The sequence below is a fragment of the Nycticebus coucang genome, chromosome 6, assembly GCF_027406575.1.
Source record: "Nycticebus coucang isolate mNycCou1 chromosome 6, mNycCou1.pri, whole genome shotgun sequence".
NCBI lineage: Eukaryota > Metazoa > Chordata > Mammalia > Primates > Lorisidae > Nycticebus > Nycticebus coucang.
The window spans coordinates 2,523,131-2,537,459 of NC_069785.1; the positions used below are offsets into that span (position 1 = coordinate 2,523,131).

At 49.6% G+C, this 14,329-nt stretch overlaps 1 protein-coding gene across 4 annotated transcripts in view; it reads left to right on the top strand.

The window, feature by feature from the left end:
- The window catches only part of PPP1R13B (protein phosphatase 1 regulatory subunit 13B), a 98,760-nt gene extending 86,412 nt beyond the window's left edge, over positions 1 to 12,348 (top strand). For 3 of the 4 annotated variants that reach the window (XM_053593033.1, XM_053593036.1, XM_053593037.1), the window contains 9 exons: positions 975 to 1,079; positions 3,171 to 3,340; positions 3,707 to 4,208; positions 5,199 to 5,965; positions 6,663 to 6,800; positions 6,877 to 7,010; positions 8,376 to 8,542; positions 9,931 to 10,130; positions 10,917 to 12,348. In XM_053593033.1, coding sequence (XP_053449008.1) covers positions 975 to 1,079; positions 3,171 to 3,340; positions 3,707 to 4,208; positions 5,199 to 5,965; positions 6,663 to 6,800; positions 6,877 to 7,010; positions 8,376 to 8,542; positions 9,931 to 10,130; positions 10,917 to 10,958 — 2,225 coding nt within the window. In that variant the 3' untranslated portion in view covers positions 10,959 to 12,348. The remainder of the gene's footprint in view (positions 1 to 974; positions 1,080 to 3,170; positions 3,341 to 3,706; positions 4,209 to 5,198; positions 5,966 to 6,662; positions 6,801 to 6,876; positions 7,011 to 8,375; positions 8,543 to 9,930; positions 10,131 to 10,916) is intronic. The other variant, XM_053593035.1, reaches the window with a different exon arrangement.
- The last annotated feature ends 1,981 nt before the right edge of the window (positions 12,349 to 14,329 follow it).

Consider the following 14,329-nt stretch of genomic DNA (forward strand, 5'->3'; position numbering starts at 1 on the left):
CAGGCAGAAGGGCTGTCCCTGTAAAGAGCACTGTCACTGATCTTTACTTCCCCCATTCAGCACCATCTTCACTGATGATAGTCTATAAACCATTACTTTGATCTTTGGCTATACAATTGATTGTGCTGTGTGAGGGACTTGGGCATCGAGCTCCATACTCAAGGATGGCTCACGTGTGGTGTGCCAGCCAATCACGGAGTGAGCTCGCCAATCGGATTGGTCTTTAAATCAATACATTAAGAAAATCAGGATTTCTTTGTAATAAACCTTTCTTTATGACTGGGTTGACACATTTCTTGATAACACACAACATCACAAATGCATGTCCTGACATACAAAACATCCCTTTGTTTATGAGAACAGTGCTGCTACTCATGACTGTCAGACCTATATCTTGAATCTCTGTTTTCAGGCTTGGTGGTCAATTCATGTTGCTGTTTGTTTGTGCCATTTTCTCTTGCCTGGTGCCTAATAGAAACAGCAGCGTATCTGTTGTTCTGAACCTAGTAAGAGGGAGGCATTACCAGCTCTTACGGCCACATCTCAGCAGCCAGCAAGAGCCTGGTTGGCATGAATCCCTAACTGCAGCTTTCTTTGATAAGCTGTTCTTTATTCTTTGCACCATCCCACATAGTAATAGGTATTTGTTTATTTCCAATGGCAGATAGTTAGCACAGCCAGCTACTTCTCTGCTAACTTCATTTGAAAAATTTGTCACACTGAGAATGAGATCCTCCTTCCCCTTCCTCTGTCAGTGTGCCCCACGCTGCCTCACAGGGTTTGCAAGAAGACAACCTTATGGAGCCCTAACCTTGGTCCTTCCATGGGACCGTAAAGTGACTGGACACAGGAAACCTGTGTAAACCCCAAACTGGGGCAGAATCTCAGCCCAGATGTGGAAGTAGGATGTGAAATCTCCCCAGTGGGGACTCTTAACCCCTTGCTGTTGGCTGTCCTGGTTCTGTGTCAAACAGATGGCCACAATAAGCCTAGAGTGACCAGCTCCTGGACAGTGTCAGACCTCGACGTTGGGCCTGACTGCGGCTCCTCACAGCATTCTGCAAGCCCATGTGTAAACCGTATGTTGGCTGTCAGTCTTGGTGGGATGCTTTAGTATGTACAAAATCAACAATCATTTGTTTTTTCCAAACTGAAAAAGGTCTGCTTGTCACATCTAGCCTTGAAAAAGGTGCCACACAAACATCACTTGTCTCTTCCTTAAGTAACTATGAAGTTTGGGCAGAGCCACACACTGATCATTCTCAGCCTTTCCCTCCAAAGGACAGCAAAAGTTTTGTTTTGTTTTGCATTTTGAATATTAAGCTGATTTTTAGAGTTCTTTCACAAGGCTTTTACTTTTGTCATTATACTTGAAAGTAATTGTTCCTTTATGATAAAAATAAGTGACCTTCCTTCACTGCCTGCCTTGTTGTGAAGAAAGGAGAAAATTGCCTTTTAGTCTCCCCATGGCTGGTTTCCATAAAACTTCCATTGCTAGGGGATTTCAGAAGCAACTGGACAGCCACATTTCCCTGTGACTCTGTGAGAGGGCACAGAAGTGCAGCTCCCTTGTTGCTGGCCCCACCCTCCCTCTGAGGCCCCAGTCAGCCCTGCTTCCCCCAATGGCCCTGAATGTTCCTCTCGCTGCACCATTGGTGGGCCTGTGGGTTTCTGGCCTGCGTCCTCCCCATCCAGCATGGAACTGAGAAAAGATGAAAGCACATGCACCCCTGGCCTGGAAGGACTACATGAAGGAAGGTGACAGTTTGTGCTAGGGCCCATGTGACTTGGCTAGAACTGTCTTAGGACCCTGGATTGACATTTGGCAGTGTAGTCACTGAGCAGCACAGCAATGAGTGCGACTGGGGTTGGTGTGCTGCTACATCAGGCATGTGGCTTAGGGGCAGGCCACATGGGACTGCTGTCGATGTCCCAGTCTCACTGCCTTATGGGGCCTGCTCAGAGCACAGTAGAGAGGCTTATTCTTTGTGTTCTTTGGGCCAAAGGTTTGGGCTTAAGCATTGTTGTGAGGACCAGTGATTTCTCTGCTACTGTTTTTTTTTTTTTATAAGACGGAGTCTCAAGCTGTGGCCCTAGGTAGAGTGCTATGGCATCATAGCTCACAGCAACCTCCAACTTGGGCTCAAGTGATCCTCTGGCCTCAGTTTTTCTATTTTTAGTGGAGATGGGGGTCTCGGTTTTGCTCAGGCTGGTCTTGAACTCGTGAGCTCAAGCTACCTACCTGCCTCAGCCTCCCAGAGTGCTAGGATTACAGGTGTGAGCCACCACGCCTGGCCTCTCTGCCGCTTCTTATCCCCTCCTGCCTATGCTGGCAAACGGGACAAGGGAAGGGGATATGCTTTTCTTGCTAGGAAGGCCCCAGACAGTCCCATATTGCTGATGGGACTAGAAGTACTGACCCCTTCGATTCAGCTCAGCATCTGTGCCTGTTAAAGAGGAAGAACAGGTGCCCGAGTCATGGGCTAGTAACCTGACCCTACAGACTCAGGTCACTGCAAGGGACCCCGTATTGCCAGCGAATGCCTCTGCATCCTTTTTCAGTTTGGAAAGTGCTCTGTAAAGGACACGTCATTCAGTGGCTTTCCTGAAAACTTTGGGTTATGACTAGCTTCCAAATCACTGTGACAGATGATAGTCTGCTCCTCCTGCCCCTAATCAATGGGAACTTGCACTGGCCTCCTGTGATCATAAATTATTTTAGAGGAATCCAACAGATTAATGTAGAACTTGTAATAATGAAAATAGTATAGGTCAAACCTATTATGAAGTCAAAAGGTGAGGTGATTCTTTTGCTTGTTGTATATAATTTGTCAATAGTGCTTAAAAAGTGCAATGCTTTGTCAGTGGGGTTATTGTAATGGATTTGACCTATATTCAAATGAGGCCCTGCCCCAGACTGTACTATCTCAGCTTTCGTTTGGTCCTTGAATCTGTGGGTAGCACTTGGAAGCAATTTGGGCACAATCCTTTGGTCTCGTGCACAGGTCTGTGGGTGTCAGAGGGAATGCACAGCTTAGCACACGGGTGGTTTGTGGAGCTCCATTAGCATGGGAATCTCAGTGCTATTTTTGTTTCCGGCAAAGTATTAGTCCAAGGTTGGTTCAACTATTTTAAGAAAAATTCTACTCAAATTCTTTGTTCCCTTCAAGCTAATGATGGAAACTGGCCAACATTAAAACAGAATTCTAGCTCTTCAGTGAAACCAACGCAGATGGCCAGTGCAGACTGGAAGGACCCGAGTGTGGAGGGATCTCTCAGGCAAGGCACCATCTCAAGCCAGCCTTTGCCCTTCTCAGCATTAGGAGCCACGGAGAAGCCGGTAGGCCATTTGTCTTCATCACTAAACACAAACGCTTTACAACATCACTCCTCTGCCTTCATCTTAAATAAGGGGTATGTGTTGTCCTGAGCAAATTAATCCTGTTAGTGTCCAAATCACACCCAAAATCTTGAACAGGTTCCTGGACTTCAGAGCCTGAGCAGTGCACAGGAGTACAGGTGCCTTCTGGTCAGAACTTGGGCATCACTTTAGCAGACAAGTGAGGGGCCCAACAGTTTGTGTCCTGGTCATAAACTGATTTGAGGGAATACAAATCCTACTGTGTATTCTCTTGGGACTGTGGGTGGAAATTTGCTTACCTTTTTAAAGAGTAACTTTGTTTTTCTTCTTAACACCTAAATTTAGGGCATTGAGATTGGTAAAGTACCACCTCCCATCCCTGGTGGGGGCAAGCAGCTGCCCCCAAGCTATGGGACATATCCAAGTCCTACGCCTCTGGGTCCAGGGTCAACAAGTTCCCTAGAGCGGAAGAAAGAAGGAAGCTTGCCCAGATCTGGTGCAGGCCTGCCAACTCGCCAGAAGCCCACTCCACTGCCCTCGGCAGCCAGTGCACCCCAGCCAGGCTCCTCACAACAGATTCAGCAGAGGATTTCTGTGCCGCCAAGTCCCACCTATCCGCCAGTGGGGCCGCCTGCATTTCCAGCTGGAGACAGCAAACCTGAACTCCCACTGACAGTGGCCATTAGGCCCTTTCTGGCTGATAAAGGGTCAAGGCCACAGTCTCCCAGGAAAGGCCCTCAGACAGTAAATTCAAGCTCCATATACTCTGTGTACCTCCAACAGGCCACACCACCTAAGAATTACCAGCCACCGGTGCATAGCACCTTGAATAAGTCAGTTAAAGCAGGTATGGTGCGTATATATGCCTTCTCTTGGTGCTAGGAAATTATACTTTTAATGAAGTTACCAGTCCATATTCTTACATTTGGGCTGCATGCTATTCAGGATTAAACTTAATTCTTACATTAAAGTACAGCCTTGGGTGTTGGTGAGAGATGGGACTAGGAGGAGGATGTGTGTATAAGTAAGTGGCTTGTAGATGGCTCACAGCTCTTGGGCTTCCTGCCCTAGCATCCTCCTCCCCACACTATCTGGGAAATCCAACTCAGGGTAGGGCAACACTTCAGGAATTTCCTCTTTTTTCCTCTTGCTTCATGGTAACTTTTGTGAGCTGTCCAGTGAGTAGGGGTGGCCTTAACTACTGCTTCAGAACCTCCCCCCAGGAGAAAGCCTTGGTTTTAGTGTTATAGGGAGGCAGATGAAAGGATGTGGCTTAGTCCACACTTTCCACAGAGGCTGGTGGTGTTTCTGACCGTCACAGGAGAATTCTGTGGGTTAAGTCTAGGCTTCTGAGACGGGGCATTGACTGCAGCTTCCAGATTCACAGTTCAGGGACTCCTGGGTATGGCCGGTCTCCCTTGCCCAGGGACCTCCCTAGTGATGGTGCAGTGTTAACCTGTGGGCAGGTTGGTAAGAGCTCCTGGCCCCACAGGTAAACCCTTCCTGCTCGGAAGAAGTACGTTTTTGAGTTAGTCCAAGGGTTTAGTGGTTTTATCTTTTTCCTGGACCAGAAAACAAGGGAGGCTTCTTTGAGGCAGGGAGAGTCAGGTTAACAGCCTTTTTTTCTCATTTGGAAACTCCCCAATTCTGAAAACCAAGTTATAAAAACGAATATGTTAGAGAGACACTGCACTTTTACAAGAAGTCAGTGGAAGTTCTGGGAACAGAACTTTCGACACAGCTGCAGGTTTGCGTGTCTCTGGGAGCTCACCTCTGCCTAGTGACTAGACCCCAGCAGCGTTGTGGAAATTGCTCCTGTCTTTTGTGTGTCTTTCAGTATATGGTAAACCCGTTTTACCGTCGGGTTCAACATCTCCATCACCATTACCGTTTCTTCATGGGTCCCTGTCCACAAGCACATCGCAGCCTCAGTCGTCTTTAGAATGTGCTGACAAAGAGGCAGAGCAGGATGGCCATGCCCCACCTACAGATGGCAGCACTGTGGAGAGCCTGCCACGGCCGCTCAGCCCCACCAAGCTCACGCCCATCGTGCACTCTCCATTGCGCTACCAGAGCGACGCTGACCTGGAGGCCCTCCGCAGGAAGCTGGCCAATGCACCCCGGCCCCTGAAGAAGCGCAGCTCCATCACAGAGCCTGAGGGCCCTGGTGGGCCTAACATCCAGAAGCTGCTGTACCAGCGCTTCAATACCCTGGCTGGTGGCATGGAGGGCACCCCTTTCTATCAGCCCAGCCCCTCACAGGACTTCATAGGCACCTTGGCCGATGTGGACAATGGAAATACCAATGCCAACGGAAACCTGGAAGAGCCCACCCCTCCGCAGCCCACTGCCCCACTCTCTGTTGAGCCTGCCCCTTCATCAGATGCCAATGACAATGAGTTACCTTCCCCTGAGCCAGAGGAGCTCATCTGTCCCCAGACCACTCACCAAACTGCTGAGCCTACAGAGGATAATAACAACAACGTGGCCACAGTCCCTTCCACAGAACAGGTCTCAAGTCCTGTGGCTGAGGCACCATCGCCAGGGGAAGAGCACGTTCCTCCACCATCTCTTCCCCTTGTACACCCTCCTGCAGCCTCCACAGTGGGTGTCCTTGCTAGGCCAAAGCGGCCTTCCTGGTCAATCATGTAGCCAGGACTTTGGGGGCCCTACCCTTGAGTTGGGCTGTGGTGGGAGCAGTAGGATTCAGACAGGTCCCTGCCATCCTGAGTTGGGCCCAGTGGGGAGGACAGTCATGGGGTCACACAGATGGCTGCAGCATGAGCTGCAACTAGTCAGGGGGCTTTCCTGAGGAAGGGGAGATAGACAGGAAGGAAGAACCATCTAGATGGAGGTTCTTAGTGGGAGATTATTGTTGATGGAGCAGAGTGCAAGTCTTCAATGGGGTGTTCCCTGCTGGCGTCTGGTGCCTTGGCAGGAAGGGGCCCTGCTGAATGTTGGTGGGAAGGAGTGGCTGTCCCCTGGGGCTGGTGTCATGTTCAGCAGCTTGGCAATCACATCCCACACTCCTTCCTATGGGAGTGGCTGGCAGCCCAAACATAGCCTTGCCCTTCTGTATGAGCCAGAGCAAGCTTTGGGCAATGGGTGGCACAGTAGCCAGGCTCTCATTTAGGATGGCTGCCTGGATGCTGCTGCTGCTGCTCCAGGGGCTGCTATTATAGAGCCACCTTAGGCTTTTGCTCCTGCCACTTCTGCCTACCCAGGTATTACTTCTTGGGCTCGCCTCATTTTGGGAGATCACCTTTCAATTGAAAGCTTGCTTTATCTTCATTTCTAATAGAGCAAACGGACCAACCTGAAGAAGCCCAACTCTGAGCGAACAGGGCATGGCCTCAGGGTCCGGTTTAACCCCCTGGCGCTGCTCCTAGATGCTTCTCTGGAGGGAGAGTTTGACCTGGTACAAAGGGTCATCTATGAGGTGAGAGCTGGAGCCATTGCCCACTGTGTGTGCTGCAAGGGAGCTGGGGTGGGCTCTCATGTGCCATGTGTCCTAGGTGGAGGATCCCAGCAAGCCCAACGATGAAGGGATCACCCCCTTGCACAATGCCGTCTGTGCTGGCCACCATCACATCGTGAAGTTCCTGCTAGACTTCGGAGTCAACGTGAATGCTGCTGACAGTGATGGATGGTGAGGCCCCCACGCAGGTGTGGGTCGAGAGGTCACTTTTCCCTACTTTCCAGATGGAAGACATGCAAGACCTAGGTGGCTGGGAAGCCCGAGAGAGAGAGCAATAACACCATCATTTTGTCCCTGAGACACAGCTGCTGTCATGGAAAGACGTGTCCCTGGCATGTCTTTCCAGGCTCTGTTCTTTCTGTGCCTGGCCATTAACGTGGTAGCCTGAACATTCTGCTAGTTGTTGGTCTTCCTCTTTTCACACATTCTATATGAATGTATGAATTCTGTGTTCCAAGTGAAAGTAACCTCAGCAATTCCCCTTTTGTCAGACACCAAGGCTGTGTTTTTTCTTTTCCACTTGCGTTTAAGAACAGGGCTCACTTGTCCTCTTTAGGGGTTATTCTGAACTTCCAGACAGCGGTCATTCTGCTGTATCTGAGTTGTGGTAAAATTTACTCTCATAGTCGTGATTAAATGTACGTTTCAGCATATCGTATGTGCACATTGCTATACGATGAAGTGTACTTATAGGCCATTTCTTAACCCCTTCCCTACCCTACTTTTTCCAAAACTTTTATGTGGTCCAAAACAATTCGTTAGTAGAAATTATGCTGTTAAAACAACACAGAAGGCTGGGTGCAGTGGCTCACGCCTGTAATCCCAGCACTTGGAAGGCTGAGGTGGGTGGATTGCCTGACCTCACAAGTTCGAGACCAGCCTGAGCAAGAGCAAGACCCCATCTCTAAAAAATAGCCGGGCATTTTTTGTGTTCTGCAGGTGCCCGCAGACACAGCTATTTGGGAGGCTGAGTCAAGAGAATCGCTTAAGCCCAATTGATTGAGGTTGCCGTGAGCTGTGACTGCCACACCACTCTACTGAGGGCAACCAGGTGAAACTCTGTCTCAAAAAAAAAAAAAAAACCACAAAAGTGGCCTGGCACAGTGGCTTTATGCCTGTAATCCCAACAGTTTGGGAGGCTGAGGCAGGAGGATTACTTGAGCTTAGGAATTTGAGATCTGCCTGAGCAAGAGTGAGACCCATCTCTACTAAAAGTAGAAAAATTAGCCAGGCATGGTGGCAGGTACCCGTAGTCCCAGTTGCTGGGGTGGCTGAGGGAGAGAATCAGTTGAGCTCAGGAATTTGAAGTGTCAGTGAGCTATGGTGACACCACTGCACTCCAGACTAGCAGACAGCAAAACTGGTGTCCTCTGCCCCTCCCCCCCCCCAAAAAAAAAACAACAACCCACAGAAGCTTGCTTGACACAAAAGCACAGCACCTTCTGTGAGAATTCATTAAGGGGGTTGCTTCACACAGGAGCCAGACAGCCTTGGGACAGTGCCAGACCCACACCATCATACCCATTCTGATTCCAGGACACCGCTGCATTGTGCTGCTTCCTGTAACAGTGTTCACCTCTGCAAACAGCTGGTAGAGAGTGGCGCTGCCATTTTTGCCTCAACCATCAGTGACATTGAAACTGCTGCAGACAAGTGTGAAGAGATGGAGGAAGGCTATATTCAGTGCTCACAGTTTCTGTATGGTATGTAGGGGAGGCCTGCAGCATGCCTGTGGTGCTTTCCTCAGGGCTGCAGTGATGCTAGGCACCATGGCGCAGCCACAGTAGTGGCCACATGAGGGGAGTCCTCGAGTTTGACTTCAGCAGAGCATTCTTGAGCAGCTCCCCCCTTTTTAAGGGATGGCCCAAAAGTCTCATTTGAATGGAGGTTGCACTGCCATTGTTCTTATTCCTGAAAACATGTTCAAAAACCCATATTATTAGGACTCTGTGCTAAGGAAACAAAGATGACTTGCTGTGCTTTGCATAGATATTGCCCCTTGGGACAGAGAAGCTGGGGAGTGTGGTGGCAGGGCGGCATTCTGCCTGTGCACTTGATGCTGGGAAGCAGGGCCAGCCCCACCCCCGTGGTAGCCTGGAGGCTTGGCCACTGGTCCTCATAACCATCTGATAAGTTTGTGTCCTAATTAAGCCGCTTGTCCACGGTCAGGTTTTTCCAGAGTTGGAACATCTTCTCTGTTCTGAGGGTTAAACAGTCGCAAGGCATTTCATCCTGCAGGTAATATGAGGACCTTCTGTGTTCCTCGCCTTATATTAGATCCTAGGGATAAAATGAGAAAACAGCCAGCTGCTGCCCTCTTCACCCAAGTTCCCACAACAGAGCTTTAGGGGCTGTGGAGCAGGGTGGGGATGGGTGGGGAGGCACACAAGCCCCAGGGTGTCCAGCCACTGTAGGGAGCAGACTGAAGTCACCTTGACACTTGGAAAGAAGGGAGACTCCCCTGTACTCAGCACAGTGGCCTCCAAAGGAGGCATGTCTTGTAGAAGAGGCTGTCTTTGGGACTCACCGAGTAGCTGTGGGCTCAGGAGTCACAGCTCAGCTGTGTGGTTGGCTCCCTGCCTTCCAGAAGCAGGTGGAGCTCCTTCAGTTACTGATTGTTAGAAGTTTGTTCCTAGTATAAATTGTAGGATTCACGGTAAGAAATGACTTAGAACAATACACCTGGCTGGGCATTGTGCTCACGCCTATAATCCTAGCACTCTGGGAAGCTGAGATTGGTGGATTGCTTGATCTCAGGAGTTTGAGGCCAGCCTGGGTAAGAGCCAAGACCCCATCTCTTAAAAAAAAAAGAAAAAAAAAGGCATAGCACCTGTGGCTCAAGTGGCTAAGGCACTTTGTCCCTGGGCTCAGGAGCTCAGTTGTGCTGTCTTGTGGGATAGGAGGAGTGAGCACATTAAGACAAGGAGCTCATGGGTTTGGGGAGGTGTTGGGAGGTGAGGCCTGGTCCCTAATGGTCACCTTGGCTGCTGGCCTCCCCCAGGCCTACTGAGAGCAGCACATCCATCCTGTTCCTTGAGTTGCTCCTCTCTGCATTCTCCACTGAAGCCTGACCATTGTTTTCTGGTCCCAGGAGTGCAAGAGAAGTTGGGTGTGATGAACAAAGGCGTGGTGTATGCTTTGTGGGACTATGAGCCCCAGAATAGTGACGAGCTGTCCTTCCATGAAGGGGATGCCCTCACCATCCTGAGGCGCAAGGATGAAAGTGAGACCGACTGGTGGTGGGCTCGCCTCGGTGACCGGGAGGGCTACGTGCCCAAAAACCTGCTGGGGGTAAGCCCATTGAGCTGTCCTCATCTACAGCATGGGGTCCTAACCTTCTAGGGGACCAGGGCAGGAGCCTGCCTTTCTCCAAGCCTCAGTAGCCCCCTCTGAACATGGGCAAGTACCTGCTTTGCAGAGTTGGCAGGAGGCTCATGAGAACCTCTGAAGGTGTCCGAGACCAGGCCCATTGCGGGGCTAGCTGTTGGGCATTGGCTTTTACCAGGGGGCTGCTCGGTGTTCTCTGTTCCTGGTGAACTTCAGCCAGTAGCTAGTCTTACCTCCTAGAATATCCTCAATGTAGCCTAGACATTTATTCAATAAGTGGGGAGGCAGGAGCTTGTGGGTTGCTAGCTGTACTCTGTCTATAATTACATCAGCCCTTGGCAGAGGAGCCGGGTGTGCTTGCTTCTCCTGCATGCCTCAGTAGGGCTGGCAGATGACGCTCCTTAGTCATTCAGCCTTTCCCTGGACCGCTTGCATCTGCCAGCGGTATACACAGCAGTGAGCCCTACAGAGACATCTGCTAGCAAGGGCCTTATGTCCTCGGGGACCTACAGACAGAGCTAAGTTTTTAGGTGGTAGAGTGCTGTGAGATTCTGGAGTGGGGGCATCCTTTAAAAGGAGACTTGGGGAGGTCCTGAGTGAAGAGTCACAGCTGAGTTTAGGCCTGAAGGAAGCATGAGCCTCACAGGGCAGTGTGAGCTGAGGAGGTTAGAAGCCCAGGCTGACTGGCACCTGGGAGCCAACTCTGGCTTGGTGCCATCTCTTCATCTTGTTTGTCTTGTTGCTTCCTAGTTGTATCCACGGATCAAACCCCGACAGCGAACACTCGCCTGAGCTTCCCTTTGAGCACTGCAATGTCTTGCCAGCCACTAGGAACCACTGAAGAGATTATTTGGAGTCCCCAGGAAAGCCGAAGCTAGAAACGGTTTTAATGGTGCTCACTTTAGCAGATGGCATCCACAATGTGAATCCCTGCAGTTCTGGGTGAGGCCCTTTTTCCAGTTTGCCTATAACTGGGAGAGGTTACCTCCAAGAGGACTGAACTTTGCCAATTACTGGAAACCCAAATAAATACCCAGCTTTCAAAACACTCACCCCTGTTGCCAATAAGGAGCCCTATAATTATCCCCTGGTTGGTTGTCAGTGAAGACAAAAGCTCTTACTGACTTGGCCCCAAGGCTGTCACTCATTTTAGACATCACCCCAGCAGTGAATACCTACAGCTGTTGGGCCTGCCCCCAGCTACAGCCTTGCCCCATTCCTAGGCTGGCTGCCACCATCCCTCATCCCTCTTTATGCCCCATCCTCCAACATGAGTCTCTTCCTTTTGTCACCAGAGGAGGCCCTGTAGGGGACTTCTGTCTAGTACTGCCCAATGTCTATGTCCTTCAGTGACTGACCACCCTCCAAGGCCACTTGGGGTGTTCTGCTTCCTGTTCTGGTATTGGTCTAGCTCACCCAAAGGCAAATGTTGCCCGCTTGGTGCTGCACCGGGGCTTCTATGCCAGGGGCCCCTGGACCCTTAAGACTAAATGACCCAGTCCAGAGCACCTCAGCACGCACTCCCTCCTTCTCCAAGCTCACTGCTACCGTGCTGCAGGGTGTGGGTCTACTCCCCTTACCGCTGCTGGAGTTCTCTGAGTACAGCCACATGCTGGAATCCAGGGCACCAACGGGCTAAGAGTGGTGGGAGGTGTGGGCCTGTGTGAGCCACAGAGTGGGGTCCAATCCAGGTTCCTGAAGGACGCATAGTGTCAGGAGGGCCCGCTGAGAGACAGCAGCAAGCGCAGGAAAGCTGGAGGCAGGGGCCCCCCCAGCTGTGTCACAATCATCTATGCCCTCATTCCAGCCTCAGGGCAAGGCAGGCTCATCCCTGAAGTATGAATTATACAGACAGCCTTTTTATATACCCAAAGTATTTTTTTGACTTAGACCATTCAAAACTACCAGAACTACGTTGGAAATGTCTTTCTCCTCATTAAAATATAGGCCCTTAGCCTTTATTTTTCATGTATGAGTCTCGTGTATAATTTATGTACAAATGTGTGTATAGACTCATTGATACAGTATTACAATGCTGTAGTCAGTCACCTGACATTGTGAATAGTGTGGTGAGAAGTGACGCCCTTATGGAGCAGCCTTGCTACAGGAACGTGGCCACTGCCATCCCCAACACTGCTGATGTTGTGTAAATGTGCACAATAAACTGCTGTCTCACCCAGAGGCTCCGAGTCTTGTGTTCTAGAGCCAGACTGAGCCACGGCACGAAGCACAGGTAGGCTGGACACAGCAGGGCGGGGCCGCATCTGTATGTTCAAAATAGGTTTTAATCATAAGCTTTATGTACAAACTGCTGTACAATCATTTAATAAAGTGAAAGAGTGAAAAGTACAAAACACAAAACCAGCAAGGCCTTCCCCATAGTGAAATAGCAAAGGATTGTTCCTAGCCCAAAATTAGTGACAAGATCAACAGTCTGTGAAACAAGCCAAGGCAAGTCCTGTGAACTGGCTGCTATAGACAGTAGGCTCCACTCCTGCTGGGGCCTGAGTTACCACTACCCATATCGCTTCTGTGGAAGAACCAATGAAATGAACATTGATGCACCAGAACCTTGTAGAAAGCCTAGGAACTCAAAAACATAGACTATGCTAAAAATAGTGTAGTAGTAGTGCAGTCTCTCCCACTCCTGATTAAGTATCAGCAAGATAATATACAAATTCTAAAATGTAAAGCTGGCTCCTAGCAGCACAGCCTAGTTTCCCACACCTGAGCTGTGGAGTCCCTGTTCCTCAGCCAGTTGCTATAGCTGGCTGTCTTTGCTAGCCTACACAATCGAGCTCAGCGTCCTGTGTGCACATTTGGGCAGCGCAGAGCCTGTTACCATGAAGCCAGTGAGAGCTAAACCACTGGGGGAAACCGCCAATGAAAAAAGGATCACAAATGAACCTTAAAGACCCAGTTGGGGTATACTGTAGGGCATGCTTTCACAGAAGGGCGTAGCTTCATGCTCCTGAGTACAGACTCAACCCCAATGGAGATGATAAGGGGACTATTCTTTTAAGCAAGTATTTGGCACTCACACTACCCAGAAGGAGCTCTTGGATGTTGTGGCTAATCCTTGGTAGGCGACCTCATACATGACAAAAATGGTTTTGTTACCCCCACCCCCAAGACAGAGCAACCTCCAATTCTTGGGCTTAAGTGATTCTCTTGCCTCAACCTCCAAGGTAGCTGGGACTACAGGCATCTGCCACAATGCCAGGCTACTTTTTGGTTGCAGTTGTCACTGCCATTTTAGCTGACTGGGGCCGGGTTCAAACCTGCCACCCTCGGTATACGAGGCCGGCACCCTACCCACTGAGCCACAGGCGCCGCTTCAAAATTGGTTTTGTTTTTATATATCATGTGATGGGAAGTGGAAAAACACAATGATCAGTTCTCCAGGGAAAGAAGGCTGCTTCCTCACTGGACATGATCTTTAACAGTACAGAGTCATTCCAAGCTAAGTGGTATCATTTTAAATCTAATGGTAGGAACACTATGGATGTCCAGCACAAAGCTGGTGCATCACTAGAATGGCAGGAAAGGGAAGCTCTGTCCATTTAGTAAACAAGTAGATCCAGAATTTGCAGATAGGACAACAGCACAAGAATTCTATATAGCAGAAGAGGTTGATGAAGACAGTGTCTATGGTGTAGTTATTTCTTACATTGAAATTAAGAGAGAGAGGCACTTCTAAGTGTGTAATTATGTGTATGATCCACTGGAAGAAGTGCCTTTTGATCCCCATAAAACCCCAACCTCCACTGTGCTATATGAAGAACAGAACCATAACGTGTATGTTGCAGGATGTACTGAAGTAGAACTGGAATCTACTGAGGAGTCTTGAAGTTATCCAGAAAGGCCAGGTAAAGAGATGTATTGCTAACACCTGTTTGAATCGTGAGTCCAGCCATTCCCAGAGCGTGTTCAACTGTGAATCAGTGCAGGTTCCCTAGACACAGATGGAGACGTGTCTTACAGGAAAAAGAACAAATCACTATAAGCCAGTTGTCCTTGGTAGATAACGCTGGAAGTAAAGAACTAACAGGACCAGAGCAGAGGGAATGGATTTTGTGAAGCTGGTGACAGTCACTGAGAACACTAAGAACATGTATGTCTGCATGTCCTGAGAGAAAACCAACGTATGGCGTAACAAGATG